This window comes from Poromitra crassiceps (assembly GCF_964638095.1).
Source record: "Poromitra crassiceps genome assembly, chromosome: 22".
In the NCBI taxonomy this organism is placed as follows: Eukaryota; Metazoa; Chordata; class Actinopteri; order Beryciformes; family Melamphaidae; genus Poromitra; species Poromitra crassiceps.
In genome coordinates, this window is record NC_139647.1 from 19,476,791 (window position 1) to 19,490,290 (window position 13,500).

General features: G+C 43.8%; 2 protein-coding genes across 2 annotated transcripts in view; one reads left to right on the forward strand and one right to left on the reverse strand.

The window, feature by feature from the left end:
* Nucleotides 1-5,432, forward strand: part of LOC310796482 (gap junction alpha-5 protein-like) — a 7,409-nt gene extending 1,977 nt beyond the window's left edge. Inside the window, exons 2-7 of the mRNA XM_083658672.1 lie at nt 1,104-1,229; nt 2,538-2,702; nt 3,269-3,565; nt 3,807-3,872; nt 4,072-4,220; nt 4,809-5,432. Coding sequence (XP_083514798.1) covers nt 1,161-1,229; nt 2,538-2,702; nt 3,269-3,565; nt 3,807-3,872; nt 4,072-4,220; nt 4,809-5,304 — 1,242 coding nt within the window. The 5' untranslated portion in view covers nt 1,104-1,160 and the 3' untranslated portion in view covers nt 5,305-5,432. The remainder of the gene's footprint in view (nt 1-1,103; nt 1,230-2,537; nt 2,703-3,268; nt 3,566-3,806; nt 3,873-4,071; nt 4,221-4,808) is intronic.
* Nucleotides 5,433-8,978: 3,546 nt separating this feature from the next.
* The window catches only part of LOC310796397 (carbonyl reductase [NADPH] 1-like), a gene marked incomplete at its 5' end in the record, with an annotated part of 38,885 nt that continues 34,363 nt past the window's right edge, over nt 8,979-13,500 (reverse strand). The window contains 5 exons of the mRNA XM_083658585.1: nt 8,979-10,014; nt 10,667-10,720; nt 11,065-11,273; nt 11,889-11,996; nt 12,731-12,900. Coding sequence (XP_083514711.1) covers nt 9,841-10,014; nt 10,667-10,720; nt 11,065-11,273; nt 11,889-11,996; nt 12,731-12,900 — 715 coding nt within the window. The 3' untranslated portion in view covers nt 8,979-9,840. The remainder of the gene's footprint in view (nt 10,015-10,666; nt 10,721-11,064; nt 11,274-11,888; nt 11,997-12,730; nt 12,901-13,500) is intronic.

A 13,500-nucleotide genomic window follows, 5' to 3' on the forward strand; every position in this document is an offset into this window, starting at 1 on the left:
TTTGTATTCGTATTTTGTTAGTATTTTGCTGGCTAATTTGTTGCAAATTTCATGGACTGTTTTTATGTCTTTGGCGCTGCGACTTTGATTTCCAAGACAAATCTCTCCCTATGCCTATGGACAAAAAAAAAGTGAATCTTAATTTGTCTTGTAACTTTATCAAATAAAGGGGAATTGCCCTAGGGCCTGGTTTTTAAAATGATTTAAAAACAGGCCCTGTCCCAGCCTTAGGGTCTCAGGTCCCGTCGGGTTCGGGTCGGGGAGCAGACCTCTAATACCGCCAACGCTGGGTGGAGAAAGCCCTGGTCGGCCAAATCTAAAAATGCGGTCACGGTGCCAGTGTTTACTGTAGATGTCTAGATTTCCTTCCCCGGAGACAGACAGGGGGACTGTGGGAACCAAGACGGAGGCTAAACTGAGACGTGGGCACAGACATTTTTTATTAATGGGGTCATGGAGGGGGGTCATGGCGGGGCTGGAGAGGGGGTCACAGAGGTTCAAGATAATAAAAGAAACAGCTCGGCTCAACTCAACTGGGAAAAACTCTGGCAGGGGTGGATGGAAGGCATTCTGGGAAATGTAGGAAAATGTAAGTAGATGAGGCAGGCTGAAGGAAAGGGTAGCCCACGCCAAAAAAGTAATCACGATCACAAACAAATCACTTGGCAGTGTCAGGTTACCAAAAAAGAATAACATCACATCACAGATCAGCCTGGTTGCCAGAATAAAATGCATAATCCCATCGCACACCAGGATTGTTAGATTGGCTTTTTAAATTGAATTAATATAGAAATATTGAGGCGAACAACGCGTTTCGCATCATTGTTTCTTCAGGTTTGCTCTTCGAAACTGAAGAAGCAATGATTTCATAATAGAGGCTTACAGTAATAATACAGTTGATGTGCTAAGTCACATTGAATTGGATCTTACCTTTTCTGACGTAAACAAATACCTGGACATTATCATCGCCTACCAGTTTGTCTTGTGCTAAAATAAAGCAGTTAATAATACATAAATAAATAAATAAATAAATAAAACCGATGGTGAGTTTACGAGAAGTCCCTGAATGCACCGTATGACCCACCTGTCTTCTTGCTCCTCAGGGTCAAATCCGGTGTGACTGGTGAGCGACGTTCCAGGCAGCTGTACTGTGATTGGCTATGGCGGACTGGAGCCTGCTGGGAAACTTCCTCGAGGAAGTACAGGAACATTCTACCTCCATTGGCAAGGTAACGGATACAAACACGTGCACACACGCACACGCACATGCACACGCACGCACACACACACACACACACACACACACACACACACACGCACACACGCACACGCACACGCACACGCACACGCACACGCACACGCACACGCACACGCATACACACACACACACACACACACACACTGCACAGAGAGAAAGAGGGGGACACACAGACACACATAATGACATTTTCAAATCAATAGACCTTTCATCTTATCTTGATTTTATCTTATTATTTGAGAACTGGTGCATAAACGTACGTATGTCTAATGTTTAATTGTATGTTTAATAAGGTACATGCTATTTGCATCTGTATGTCAAATACGTCGAATTTAAAATGTTTAAGCACGTCTAAAGTATGCACACGACATGTGCAGTGAATATGCCACTGTCTCTGACTTGTCTTATCACTATACTGCCTTATTGTTGTTGTGTCTCTTGCTGTTTTTGCACTCATATGCCCTGTTATATTTGTACTATGTTGTAAACGGAAGAATTTCACACGTGATACTTGTACCATGGAGTGACAATAAAAATCTTGAATATTGAATCTTGAATCTAAAGGGTTTTTCTCTTTTTTTTTCTCTTTTTTTTAATCTTTTTTTTTCTTTTTTATCCCATTTTTAACCCCCATTAGTGCTGATTTTAATTTATTTATCCTGGTTGCTACTCCACCCTCTGCCGGTCTGGGGAGAGCCGAAACTGGCTCCATGCTTCCTCCGAGACATGGGCAGTTAGCCAGCCGCTTCTTTTCACCTGACAGGGGAAGCTTCACCGGTAGGACATAGGACGTGGGAGGTTCACGCTATTCCAATCAGTTCCCCTCCCTCCGAACAGGTGCCCTTAACGACCAGAGGAGGAACCACATTAGCAACCAGGATATTGCATGTTTTGGTGAAGGGGGTTCCTATGAAGGAAACCCCCGGGAGGCACGGGGAGAACATGCAAACTCCACACAGGAAGGCCCTTTTGACGACCCCACCCGGGCGGTGGGCACTCGAGGACATGCGGACGGGCACGCATTCCTTCAGCATTCACAGCGTCCCAGGTGGGAATCGAACCCAGGACCTTCGAGCTGTGAGGCGACAGCGCTTACCACTGCACCACCGTACCCCGTCATAAAGGGTTTTTCTCTTGAGATATTTAACAGCAGTTTGTCATTTTGTTATGAAACTCCTATACAAAAAGCCCTGTCATTATTTTATACATAATTTAATGATGTATTTTGTTGATATGTGTGGGATTGATACCTTCTCTCGATGTGTGTTTTACCCTCCAGGTGTGGCTGACAATCTTGTTCATCTTCCGGATCCTGGTGCTGGGGACGGCTGCGGAGTCGTCGTGGGGAGACGAGCAGGAAGACTTCACCTGCGACACCGAACAGCCAGGCTGCGAAAACGTCTGCTACGACCGCGCCTTCCCTATAGCACACATACGATACTGGGTAATATACTGTACAGTACATTGGCCAAAATACAAGCTAACTAATGGGAGGGGGGCAAACCACTTGTCACACAGAAAGTAAGATCATTTATTCAAGCTCAACATCGCCGACCAAAAACCAGCAGCTAGCACAGAACAACAAATGATTACAACAACCAAAGATATTTAAAATAATGTAGCAAATAATAAATAGAGACAAAGATGCATGCATTTGCATGGACTATGGCTACTGGTCATATTTTACAGTGTGATATAGAATAGAATAGAATAGAATAGAATAGAATAGAATAGAATAGAATAGAATAGAATAGAAAAAGGACATTGGTAATTACAACATTTGATACAGCCAGTTGCATCAAACACAAAATGATTATGGGACCTCCTTGTACATCTCAAGGGGTTTATCCTAAAAAATAAATTTCAATATATTATGTCAAAAGGAAACATGTCTTCATGGCAGTTATTTGAGCCACACTGATCTGTGTAGTATTGATTGATTGAACAGTATTGTCATCTTTCATAAAACTATATATATATATCAATTTTTTTTTACTGATCTGTCCCCAGGTGCTCCAGATAGTGTTTGTGTCCACTCCCAGCCTGATCTACATGGGTCACGCCATGCATATCGTGCGCAGAGAGGAGAAGAGGAGGAGCAGAGGAGAGGAGGGGGGAGAGGAGGGGGGAGGGAGAGAGGAGGACCCGGGAGGAGGAGGAGGAGGAGGAGGAGGAGGAGGAGGAGGAGGAGGAGAGGAGAGGAAGGGACAGAAGGAAGGAGGAGACGGCGCTCCGGGTCGCATCCGTCTGAAGGGAGCGCTGCTACAGACCTACATACTGAGTATACTGATACGCAGCGTCATGGAGGTCAAATATTACTATTACTACTACTACTAATACTACTACTACTACTACTACTACTACTATCTATAACATGTAATAACACCATGACACCATGAAATTCATATTTTCACTCTGCTACATAAAAACAGTTAAGGCCTTTACACACCAAGAGCGATTTATTTTCTCAATGTGAATTCTCATTCCTGCCATAGTACCACGAATAGATGAATGAATCCAAACTGACTGTGATTGGCTGGTCCTGCAGGTGGTGTTCCTGTGTCTGCAGTACTTCCTGTATGGAATCTTCCTTCATCCTCTGTACATCTGCAGGGTAAAAATGAATGAAAAATACATAGATAAATAACCAGTTACTACTGCTAATGAGGCCAGCCAATGAAACCAATCAAGCATTAATTAGCAAATATATGTCAATGTACTTGTATTAGCACCATTCTCATCTCTCCCCCTTCTCCTTCCCTCTCTCTCCTTCCTTCTCTCCCTCTCTTTCCTTCCCTCTCTCTCTCTCTCAGACCCTGCCGTGTCCGCATCCAGTCAACTGTTTTGTCTCCAGGCCGACAGAGAAGAACGTCTTCATAGTGTTCATGTTGACCGTGTCTGCTGTCTCTCTGGCCCTCAGTGTGCTGGAACTGCAGCACCTGGCGTGGAGACACTGCTGCAGGTAGGAAGTGTGTGTCTGTGTGTGTGTGTGTGTGTGTGTGTGTGTGTCTGTGTGTGTGTGTGTGTGTGTGTGTGCGTGTGTGTGCGTGTGTGTGTGTGTGTGTGTGTGTGTGTGTGTGTGTGTGCGTGTGCATGCAGCAAATAGCAGATGATTTTGGGGTAGTGTTGAGGGTTAGGGTTAGGGAATTAATGTACTGAATGGAAGGTCATCATAATGGTACAGTAGATGTACTGTATTGGTTGTGTGTGTGTGTGTGTGTGTGTGTGTGTGTGTGTGTGTGTGTGTGTGTGTGTGTGTGTGTGTGTGTGTGTGTGTGTGTGCGTGTGTGTGTGTGTGTGCGCGTGCGTGTGTGTGTGTGTGCGTAGGGCGGCTCCTTGCAAATGGGATGTAAACAAAGCTCTCCATGCGGTATCTAAAAAAGTTTCCCACACCAAGGAGGACTGGAACTATTTTAAGCCTCCAGGGATTCAGGTTTTACTTCCAGGAATTAAAGACTGACTTGTTCACATTGTTAGCTCATTGTTAGCACTTTTTTATTGGACAAAACACCTATTGCCTGACTGGCTGGAGTTGTATTCTCTGTTGCAGGCGGTGGTGGTTCACCAGAGGGAAGGCAGTTTCCCCCGGCGACGCCCCGTTGGCACGACAGCTTTCTATCGCTCCTCCACCGCCGTCAACCCCGCCCCCAGATTTCAACCAGTGCGTGATTGGCTCCTCCCACTTCCTGCCCCTCCCCTTCCCCAACCACCGATTGGCCAGCCAGCAGAACTCTGAGAACATGGCGGCCGAGAGGCACAAAATGGCCGCCTCCGTGGAGGAAAACTTCCTCCACGCCGCGAGCTGCTACAGACCCAGCGTGCAGGACGCCGGATACGGTCAGATCCAAGATGGCGGCTACCTGAGGAGTGAGCCTGACTGCTACAGCCCTGCGAGCAGGGAAGCTGGCTGCCCTCGGGTCCAAAATGGCGGTCCGGGTGGGCTGGTGCTCTGCCAGAATGGAGGACTCTTTCATAAGGACAAACGACGATGCAGCAAAACCAGTGGAAGCAGCAGCCGGACCCGAACTGACGACCTCGCTGTTTAGAGAGGGACAGACAGATCGACACGCACACGCACGCACGCGCACACACACACACACACACACACACACACACACACACACACACACACACACACACACACACACAGCTTCTCATTTAAGACAGCTGGAGGAATTAGAGCCTTCCCATTTAGCCAGAATGCTAATCCTTTCTGTCTGACTAACACCGACCATCTACGTCTGTCTGTCTGTCTGTCTTTCTGTCTATCTTCATGCCTATATCTGTCTGTCTTCTCTCTGCCCGTCTGCTTGTCCCTGACTGTCCTTGATGCCATTAAAATGAGGACAACTTAAAGGTTGACAGACTGTGCCTTTAACAGCCACAGACCAGGCAGGTAGGCAGCCAATCAGAAGTTGAGCGGTGACAAATTGTGCGGCAGACTCCCTAACTGTTGCTACTGAAGAGACACATTTTGGAGACATTTCGCAGCGCTAATGTTGTGTTGGACATCACCTGGAAGCACCTTTCCTGTCTTCAGCTGTGTGGACAGTCTTTGGACAGACGTGTGAAAAGATGTGAAAACCGCGTTATCAGGGTTTGTTCCCTTGTGATCCAGAAATGAGAGTTCGCTGCTCTCACTGCCGCCTCCTGGGTTTCATTAAGCGTCACGGAAAGATGTTACAAAGAACAATTCATCAAGACTGCCAGTCGCTGCAGGAGTCTGAGTGTTCCCTTGAAACGAAGATCTCTACACAATCTCTTTTTTAAGAGGTGCAGCCGCTTCTATAAGTGACTATGTGTGTTTGAGCACGGGGATGTGTATACACCGAGATGTGTGGACGAGATTTAGCCTAGGCCCCGCCCCCAGCTGGCACAGAGACACAGGCGTAGAGAGAGAGAGAGAGTCCCGTCTGGAGGTTGATAGCGGTTCAAAGCCGGTAGAACATGCACGCACAGTTTAAGAAATGTCTGAAAACGAATGGAGAATCATTTCCTCATTGGTGAGACTTTGGCCAGCTATGGAGAGAGCGGCTCGAAACACAGTGATGAGAGGGGGCTGGAGGAGAAGGGTCGGACCGGCAAACCTGCACCCCTTACTTCAACACCTGGGTGTGATTTCCCCCCCGTCTAAACCACAGTCCTCCTGGTTGTTGTTCTACTCTTCTGTTGATCTGGGAAGGTGCTGAAACTAGCTGCCAAACGAGCTAAAACTCCGCTAGTTGCCTGGAATGACATTTGTAGTGGCAGCATTGACTTCTTGAACATTCTTTCAGCAGCAACAGGAAACTGTTGGTGGCACAACTCGTTTAGATAAGGACTCTGGCTGAAGTTCAAGGATCCTGTGCATACTGCTGTTGCTGTGCACAAGTTACGTTCACTACCAGTTCACTGCTATCGCTGTTAGCACTTTACGACAACACAGGAAACATGTTTCTCTGTTATTCAGATCTATTATACTATCAATGGTTATTCATCACATATCTGAGCAGAGGAGTGTTCTGGGTTTGTTTGACTTTTAAGCACTAGTACTGCCTGGTTGTTCCAGCCAGTGAACGCATGTAAGCACAAGCACAGTGATCAAATAACTTTCAGATTAAATGCATTAATTGCTTCTATCGACCAGGGAGTTCCAATAATTTTTCACTATTTATAAAATGTTTTCATTTCTTATCATACATTATGCTTCTTTGACAAACTAGTCAGCCTGGATGACCATGGTAACTGAGTTTCCACTGTATTGGATTACTGTCAAATGTATTTATCATATTAGTTCTTGCTACCACTGGACTAGCACAATGCACTACAATGTTGCAATTCTATCACCACAGAGATGTAAATTGTTTTTATTTGCTATTAAAATATTTCAAATGTATGGGACGAATCAGCGGGCTACGGATGGGGGGGGGGTATTTTCAGGTGAAACTAGCATAAAATAAAGCTGAAAAGTTGTGCCAAACGCTCATATTGTGACATTGTGAGTGAGAGCCGAAGTAGCTAAAGGGTCTGACTGAGGTATAAGTTATGTAGTGTTAAACATGTGTGAATTGTCTGACTTTTAAAATGTGTGAATTTAGTTAAAAGTACACTCAAGTCTGGCTCCACAGGGTCCCATTATAAAGGTTGACAAAAGCATAAAACCTAAACTGCGATTTCTCAAACCGTACAAAAGATAAATTAAATAATTAGTGGTGACTCGTTTAAAGTTTGCAGTGTCAAGCTTAGCTGACACACACACACACACACACACACACACACACACACACACACACACACACACACACACACACACACACACACACACACACACACACATATATACACACCTATATGACACACACTACCCTAACCCATATATATATATAAATAAATATAAAAGAGAGGAGCACCCTAGGAGGATAAAAAAAAAAGTTGCCTGGTTCCCATGGCAAATTTCCAGCTGGGAGCAGGGACTGGTGGGAGAGGGTCACATGATTACACCAGGAATGTTTGGGAACAGCAAAACTGAAGGTTTTCCTGTTTTCCTCCTCATCTTCTCATCTCCTGTGGCAGCCATGTTGGCTCCACACAGTTCTGCTTTATGTCTGCTGCCTAAAACACTGCATGGTCTAATCTAATAAATTGTCCAAGCTGAAGTTTAATCGAGATTAACAATGTCGTACATGATGTTTGAGCATAAGAGTCATTCTGAAATGAAATAATATACACTGACTGACTGACCTGTGACAAATACTTTTACAAAATGATTGTTTGCATGAAAATAAAGCACATTATAGTTTACAATTAAAGTTATGAGCAATATTTAGACCTTTTCTTGGAATCGCCTACTTTAGATACATTTCAGACCAAAACAAATAAATTTTGGACTAATTTTGAAAATATGCAGACAGTCAAGGGGATGTATTACATTACTGTTTACCGACAAAGCATCACACTTGGCTGAAGTTCAGCATCTCCCTGTTCACTTCAATAAGTGTTGCTGTTGCCTGAACATTGTGTCGATACAGTAAACTGGTAATTTAATCCTCATTTATATATTATGGCTTACAATGGCATGTGTGACCATAACCATAACCCGTCCCTAACCTTAACTAACGTTTGGGTTGGGGTTCAAACCGAAAGTAAAAACACAACGCTCGGGAGTCGAACTGGTGCTCTCTTGCTTGCAGATGGGCCAATCTCACCTACTCCCGAGGCACCAGTGACGTATACTTCAACATGAGACAGTTGTTAGATGTTATGCTCCCCATTCACTTCAATACTTTTAGGGGAATGCTGTAACTCAATTTTCCTGGAAAATTGCACAAATATTTTGTGGACTAAAAAACTTCACCCAACCTTCCACTGGCATGGGGGTGAGTAGATAATGACTAAATTTAAATTTTGGGGTGAACTTATCCTTTATGGTAAATGGTAAATGGCCTGCATTTATATAGCACTTTTATCCAAGGCGCTTTACAGTCAGTAGGTACATTCACCCATTCACACACCGATGGCGGCAGGTTACCACGCACCAGCGGGAGCAATTTGGGGTTCAGTGTCTTGCCCAAGGACACTTTGACATGCAGGCTGGAGGAGCCGGGAATCGAACCACCGACCTCTTTTATCCAAAGCGATTAGTGGACGACCTGCTCTACCTCCTGAGCTACAGCCAACCCTTTAAATTTAAGCCTTTAGATTAAAATGCCTTTAAGGTAATGAGGGGGGGGGGTGGGCAGTACATAATCACATTTCACTGGTGCTGTAGTCTCAACTTTTATTACAATTTGTAAAAAACAACAACACATGAACGTTATACGTACAATGCTTTATGCTCCTAACTGGGAGACGCTGGATGCAATCTACTGTGGACAGGCCACTAAATATCGATAAGTGCCTCATACAACCCCACGTCAAAGAAATCCATGGGCATGTATGTATAATTAGGAGCATGTGCTATATGTGTGTGTAAATCAATGCATGTATGTATCCATGTGTATGCATATGTACTGCATATGTTTACATATAACGTAAAGGAATAAGGGTAAGGGCATTTAACAAGCTAGTTAGCTTCAGCCCTAAACCCTTTCGGTCAGCCTTCTGTATCTTTTGTTTTCTGTTTTTTTTTTCCTATTCTGTGAATATTCTTTTCTTTCTGATCGAAATAAACTAAACTAAACTAAACTAAACTATCCCTTTAAGCAGAATGCTGCACAGAGTTGATAATAATAGCCAGGGAAAAGACTCTGGCTCTGTTTGGAAATATTAATCGTTCATCTCTTATAGTGTGGCAGCTTGTTGCCAGCTTTGGCGATGTCTGGCCAGGTGGTGAAACTTGGTCAGTGCACTTTGTAAGTAAGGCTCTACAGAGCACGGAGATGTTAGACTATCTGCTGTGAATATGCCCTGAGAATATATCAACACATTCAAATCATGCCTCCAGTTTTTTAGTTTTGCAAACATTAATGGCGGAGATTTCTTTTTTTTGGAGCAAAACCCATTTTCTCTAGTTAAGTGGCAGCAACTTTTCAAGACAAGTGTTTTAAGTGGAAACACTGACACGTGTTGCACCCCCCCACCGCCCTCCAGAGCCCTGTCAGTGATCACCAGGGCTGCACTTCTTTCTCAGAGACGAACTGTCCGTGCGGCTGTGTGGCTCCTGCTGGCAGCAGACACAGGTAGACTGGAGTCTCAGCGCCCTCGTCTGGAGACTTTGGGGCTTTGGGTCCGGCCATATCTGTACGCACCCAGCCCGGGCAACAGGCGTTCAGTAATATCTGTAATAATACATGGAACAAAAAATAATTGAGTGGCACGGCTTGTCAGGAAACAAAAAATTATCAGAATTCTGATGGGAATGCAAAGAAAAATGTGTTTAAAGAACAAATACGTTATTTTGAAATGTTTTCATCCTCATTCCGTTTTTTTAAGATGCCATATTATGTAGTCTAACTTATCTGATTCTCCTTTTCAAGCCCATAGAAAATGTTAAATATTCAGAATGTTTGTCAAAACGGAGACATCACATAACATTTGCACATTTTCCCTACATTACTCTTATGTAGTTGCATGATTATACACGTTATCAAGGCTACAACTGGCTTGTTGAACTTTTACTGTTGTAGGACTCAGTTGTGCCAAGATTTTAGAGACTACTTTTTCCTCAATTCTCAGATAAAACTATACAGTATGTTTAATTTTTAATTTAGTGCTGGTCACTGTGCAATGTCCCCATCTTTATGATATAGATTAATTGTCTACATTAGTTGTACAGGACATGGAGTTTTATTTACCATCATTCTAGATGTGTAAAACACTTTGATAGCTGGAAGGTCTTAGGTTCTCTAAGTTACATCAGCTAAATGCATCAATCAAACTGTAAAAACTCTATATTGTCGCTTTATTAAGAAGTTGTATTTCAGTGTTTACCTGATCACCTGGTCTCTCCTTAGACAGACGACGAGCCAGGATCATTGAGAAGGTCTACGCACACACACACACACACACACACACACACACACACACACACACACACACACACACACACACACGTTTATATATAGAGCACATTCACACATAAGTCAACGCAATCCATTTAAAAAATAAAACGAATACAGAGATATAGCATATACTACATGACATGTTAACAAAAAATAACGTAACATTGTCTCCATGATGGTAAATATGGCGTGGGAGGGAGTACCATGTAGATTGATGTTAGAATGATCGACAAACTTTTGCAGACTTTTTCCCACATTTTTATAACGGAAAATAACGGAAAGTCAACAAATATGACTGACTAACGACAAGCAGACAGAGATTTTTACCGTTAATCCGAGCTTGGACACTCCATACGCCGTATCAGGCCAGCCCCCCTGCTTGTGCTCGCCCTTCTTTGTCTCCTCGACGAATCGCTCCATTAGTCCCACCAGCTCCTCCTCTGATAGGTCCTCGCTACGGAAACGCTCCTGGAGGGCGGGGCTACACTTGTTCAAAGCCCGGGAGCTGACAAAACTGGAGACGTTGACTACACGACCTATTAATAGACACAAACAAACAGGGTTGAAGGCGTATATTTAATGACGCGCTTGTCTCGAGTCGCAAAGCAGCGCGAGCAGCAATATGGCTGTGTCAAAAGTCGCAGCTGAAAAGGTGGATAAACACCGCGTTTCCTTTTACGTCCTTCAAAATAAAATAAATGCCTTCAATTAGTTTGCCAGTGGAAAAGATTTTAGTACCAAGGACTAGCAGCAGGAAATGCTTTCATCAGCTCAGCAGTAGCTTGACAGGGCTCAGAGCGATGAGGAAACCTTAAAATAAAGCAAGACATCTGAAAATACAAAGTAGAACACAAGAGAGAACCTAAAACCTCAAACCACAGAGATTCGGTTAGAAGCTACAAAAGTACTCAAAGAGTGGAACACACAGAGCTTTTTTAAAAACGTCTTCTCCCCTCCAGCACAGGGTCATGAGTTTTGCATCAGTGTGCTTGTCGCAGGCACATACATACATACTGTACATACATGTCATGGAAACTGAAATTGGCGCGATATGGCACGGCGCGGGCGTGGCCAAAGGTGTCAGTGGAAAAGCCCTACTGGTGGGATGACCCCAGGCCAGCAGGGGGTGATGTGCTTTTACGTGGTCGTACCCCCAGCTTTGATGATGGGCATGAAGTGAGTCAGCATGTCTCTGGTGGCGAAGAAGTTGGTCTTCAGAGTCACTTCAGCCTGGGTAGCAAACGGAGTGGTGTCTGCATCTAGAGACAGAGAGAGAGAGAGAGACACAGAGACAGAGAGAGAGAGAGATGCAAAGTCCACGTCATCTATCGAATACAGTATCCTTCACTTTTAATTGAGGTCACAGCTCCAAACTGCGGCATCCTATTGTTGCCGTTTTCTGTCTTTTCTAATGAGTCAATGGGTCAATTTGGGATGCAAAATGGCACAAATGAAAACACCCAAATGTGTGCAAACATTTAGTACACTACTACTTTTGTTATTATTACTTGGGATTATTATTAGGATTCAACTTACCAGGGGTTTTCAAAGTCTGAAATCATATCAGATGGGAGAAAATCGTATCAAGATGGGAGACCCTCGGACAAAATCTTGTCCATGGTCTAATTTGTGTCAGTTTAGGGGTCCCTGACATGAAAAAGACACTCGACAATTGAGCCAAGAATCACAGCCTGATTTTGCTGTTAGACATACTGTATTTCAGGCTACACCAAATACATGGAGTTTCTGCTCTGGGAAAGTGGGAGAAACTGTCAAATTCCCCAAAACAACTGCATCTCTGAACTACCTCTTTAACCAAATGACACACATTTAGGCTAATCTAATGTAATGTTATTTTCACTTCCATTCACTGAGCCTCCCCTGAAACTGCTTGGAGGCCCGCCTCCCACTCTAAAAACCGCTGTCATATAGACTATCAGTGTAGTAGTGTTGATCATCGGTCAAACACAAATAAGAACAACAATGAGCCTACTTTTAAAGGCGATGCCAGCGTTGTTGACGAGGACGTCCACTCCTCCATACTTGTCTTTGAAGTAAACTGCAGCAGCGGTGATGCTGCTCAGGTCGTTGATGTCCAGCTGGTGAAACATGGCCTTGAGTCCCTCTGAGGCCAGAGACTTGACTGCTTCCTCGCCACGACCGCTGCAACCCACAGCAACGCGCCCTGGCTTGAGTTTTTATTGGTCTTTCATTCAGGTAAGGAACATTATGTGTCTTGAAGGTTCAAAGCTCACATTTTGAAGTAATCAATCATTTGTTGCATCCTGGATTAATAGCTGTTTGACTGTAGACCCCACCCAGAAGCCTTAAAGTAAGGTGAATTGTCATGTTTGTTTGTTCTTTCATTAATTTGTGATAAAAGTACGAGGTTTTTTGACTCTTATATCTGTCTGAGTAAGTCTTCTATGTAGATCTCACTTTTTAGCTGTATGTTGATCCCAAACTCAGGTTTTAGTATCAGACTGTAATTCCTGTATAGTTTGTACTCTGCACTTTTCACTTAGCTATGTAGAGCTATGTAGAGCTCTAACTCAGGTTCTCACTTTGCATTGTGTTTATATTTTAAATATGTTTTGTTGCCCTATGTTACTTTTTACCCCTATTAGGACTATCTCTCTGCATACTTGCACTTTGTATTGTGTTTACATTTTAAATATGTTTTTATTGCACTATGTATACTTTTTACCCCTATCAGGACTCTAAGCCTGTATCATCTGGCAGGGGGACTAACAATGGAAATCA